This window comes from Alosa pseudoharengus, unplaced genomic scaffold (assembly GCF_046254945.1).
Source record: "Alosa pseudoharengus isolate Yale_2024_CS ecotype anadromous, Long Island Sound unplaced genomic scaffold, YU_APseudo_1.1 YU_APseudo_1.1_scf_12, whole genome shotgun sequence".
Classification (NCBI taxonomy): Eukaryota; Metazoa; Chordata; class Actinopteri; order Clupeiformes; family Clupeidae; genus Alosa; species Alosa pseudoharengus.
Window position 1 is genome coordinate 11,308,245 of NW_027468587.1, and position 2,500 is coordinate 11,310,744.

General features: G+C 47.5%; 1 protein-coding gene across 1 annotated transcript in view; it reads left to right on the plus strand.

The window, feature by feature from the left end:
• Positions 1-2,500, plus strand: part of triob (trio Rho guanine nucleotide exchange factor b) — a 70,159-nt gene that overhangs the window by 33,427 nt on the left and 34,232 nt on the right. The window contains exon 13 of the mRNA XM_076280146.1: positions 2,028-2,219. Within this exon, the coding sequence (XP_076136261.1) occupies positions 2,028-2,219 (192 nt within the window). The remainder of the gene's footprint in view (positions 1-2,027; positions 2,220-2,500) is intronic.

Below are 2,500 nucleotides of genomic sequence, written 5' to 3' on the forward strand. Positions count from 1 at the left end.
CACACACAGCTCTTAGTCTCCTTTAATCTCTCAATCGCAGCAAGCAAAGAAAAGAAACACAAATGCACGTGCATAGTTGTTGCAAAAATTTGCGAATAGCTGCAAAACATAGTATGCATGACTGTTGAGTGTGTGTGTGTGCGTGTGTGTTTCGCTGGTAGTGGCAGCCCTTGCCTCTCAAATGTCCCTCTCATGGTCCCTGGCCTGTCCCACTTCCTACTTTCAGCCAGTGCAGTGGGCCGATCAACATGCATACAGTATTACAGTAAATCATCTGTTTCTCTCTTGGACTTAAATCTGAAGTGATGTTGCTGATCTGTAGCAGTGAAGGTCAAATCAGGTCACATTTGCAACAGAGTTAGAAAAGCACTGATATGAATAAGCTATAAAACAGTACAGCTCACCACGTATGGGTCACTCTACATCATTATGTGGACCTGGTGAGACCACTACATTACATTTATTCCATTAGGCAGACACTTTTATCCAAAGTGACTTACAAAGGCAAGGGCCAGTGTCCCCAGAGCAACTGGGGGTTAAGTGCCTTGCTCAAGGGCACAGCGGTGGAAGCTGGGTATTGAACCCACAACCTTTTTCGGCTACTGCATGCTAGCCCAGCTCTTTAGCTATTACACTACTACAGTACTGCATGCTAGCCCAGCTCCTTAGCTATTACACTACTACAGTACTGCATGCTAGCCCAGCTCTTTAGCTATTACACTACTACAGTACTGCATGCTAGCCCAGCTCTTTAGCTATTACACTACTACAGTACTGCATGCTAGCCCAGCTCTTTAGCCACTACACTACTACTGCATGCTAGCCCAGCTCCTTAGCCACTACACTACTACTGCATGCTAGCCCAGCTCCTTAGCCACTACACTACTAGTGCATGCTAGCCCAGCTCCTTAGGCTCTACTACTGCATGCTAGCCCAGCTCCTTAGCCTCTACTACTGCATGCTAACCCAGCTCCTTAGCCACTACACTACTACTGCATGCTAGCCCAGCTCCTTAGCCTCTACTACTGCATGCTAGCCCAGCTCCTTAGCCACCACGCCACCTCCGCCTACTCCAACCACACTACATCCAATATCAGTGGCCAGTATTGTGCAAGTTGCCATTGTAGCCAGCTTTAACATTTGTTGAAACAAATGTTTTTAAATGACCATAAAGGTCTTGGCTCATAATGCTTTTCTTCTGAACCCCACACTTAATGGTCAAACTGTGCTGATACAAGTTCAGATGAATGAAATTACCTTTTGGCGCTGGAGTAGCAGATGCTAACAGTCTGAAGCTAACTCATTAAAGCCTAAGCCTCTGCTTTGACTATGGGAATGATATGATTGCCTCAGGGCCTATAGTTCATCTTGAGGTGTTCCATCATGCTGTTTGTAGTGATGGTCTAGGATTGCAATAGCTTGTTGGGGTGTCATGACTTATGCAAGTCTCACCACGGATTCCACAATGTAGGCTATATGTGATTGACAAAGGAGGCGGAAAACCCGGCTTTGGAATGTAAAAGTTCTGCCATGTATTTGTGTCATCCATTCTCTAGCACAGTGTTTCCCAAACTTTTTTTCTGGGGACCCACTTTTTAAAAATGACAGACTATCGCGACCCAACTCGTGACTGTGGTAGTTAACAAACTAGATCCTAATAGAAAACTGTTAGCTTTCCTAAGCTATATAAGGTACAAGCTAAGGGTATTACACAACATAAATTGTCACTAGGCTATGCTGGCGACCCAAATAAAATCTCCTACGACCCACCTGTGGGTCGCGACCCAGTCTTTGGAAACCAATGCTCTAGCAGAACCCTTCACCCAGGTAGATAAGCTAAGTAGGCAAATCACTTGTGCTAACCAGGTAGAACTAATAAACGTGAAGACTTTCTGAAGTCGGAGTTGTCCTATAGATATGTGATGGATTTACAAGTGTGTCGCTGTAACTGTGGCGGTGTATTGACTTTGGCTGGCTGTGCTTTGGTCTGCTTTGCTCTGCTCTTCACTCTGTGCTGCGCTCCCCAGAAAACCCACCAGATGGCGCTGCAGGTGCAGCAGCAGGCGGAGGCTCTGCTTCTGGCGGAGCACACGGAGGCCGAGCTCATCCGTGACTGTGCCGAGAGCGTCGCAGCCCACTGGCAGCAGCTCATGCTCAAGATGGAGGACCGCCTCAAACTGGTCAACGCCGCTGTTGCCTTCTACAAGACCTCCGAACAGGTGAGTGTATGTCTGTGTGTGTGTGTGTGTGTAGAGGATAGCCTCAAACTGGTCAACGCCGCTGTCGCCTTCTACAAGACCTCCGAACAGGTGAGTGTATGTGTGTGTGTGTGTGTGTGTGTAGAGGATAGCCTCAAACTGGTCAACGCCGCTGTCGCCTTCTACAAGACCTCAGAACAGGTGAGTGTATGTCTCTGTGTGTGTGTGTGTGTAGAGGATAGCCTCAAACTGGTCAACGCCGCTGTCGCCTTCTACAAGACCTCCGAACAGGTGAGTGTATG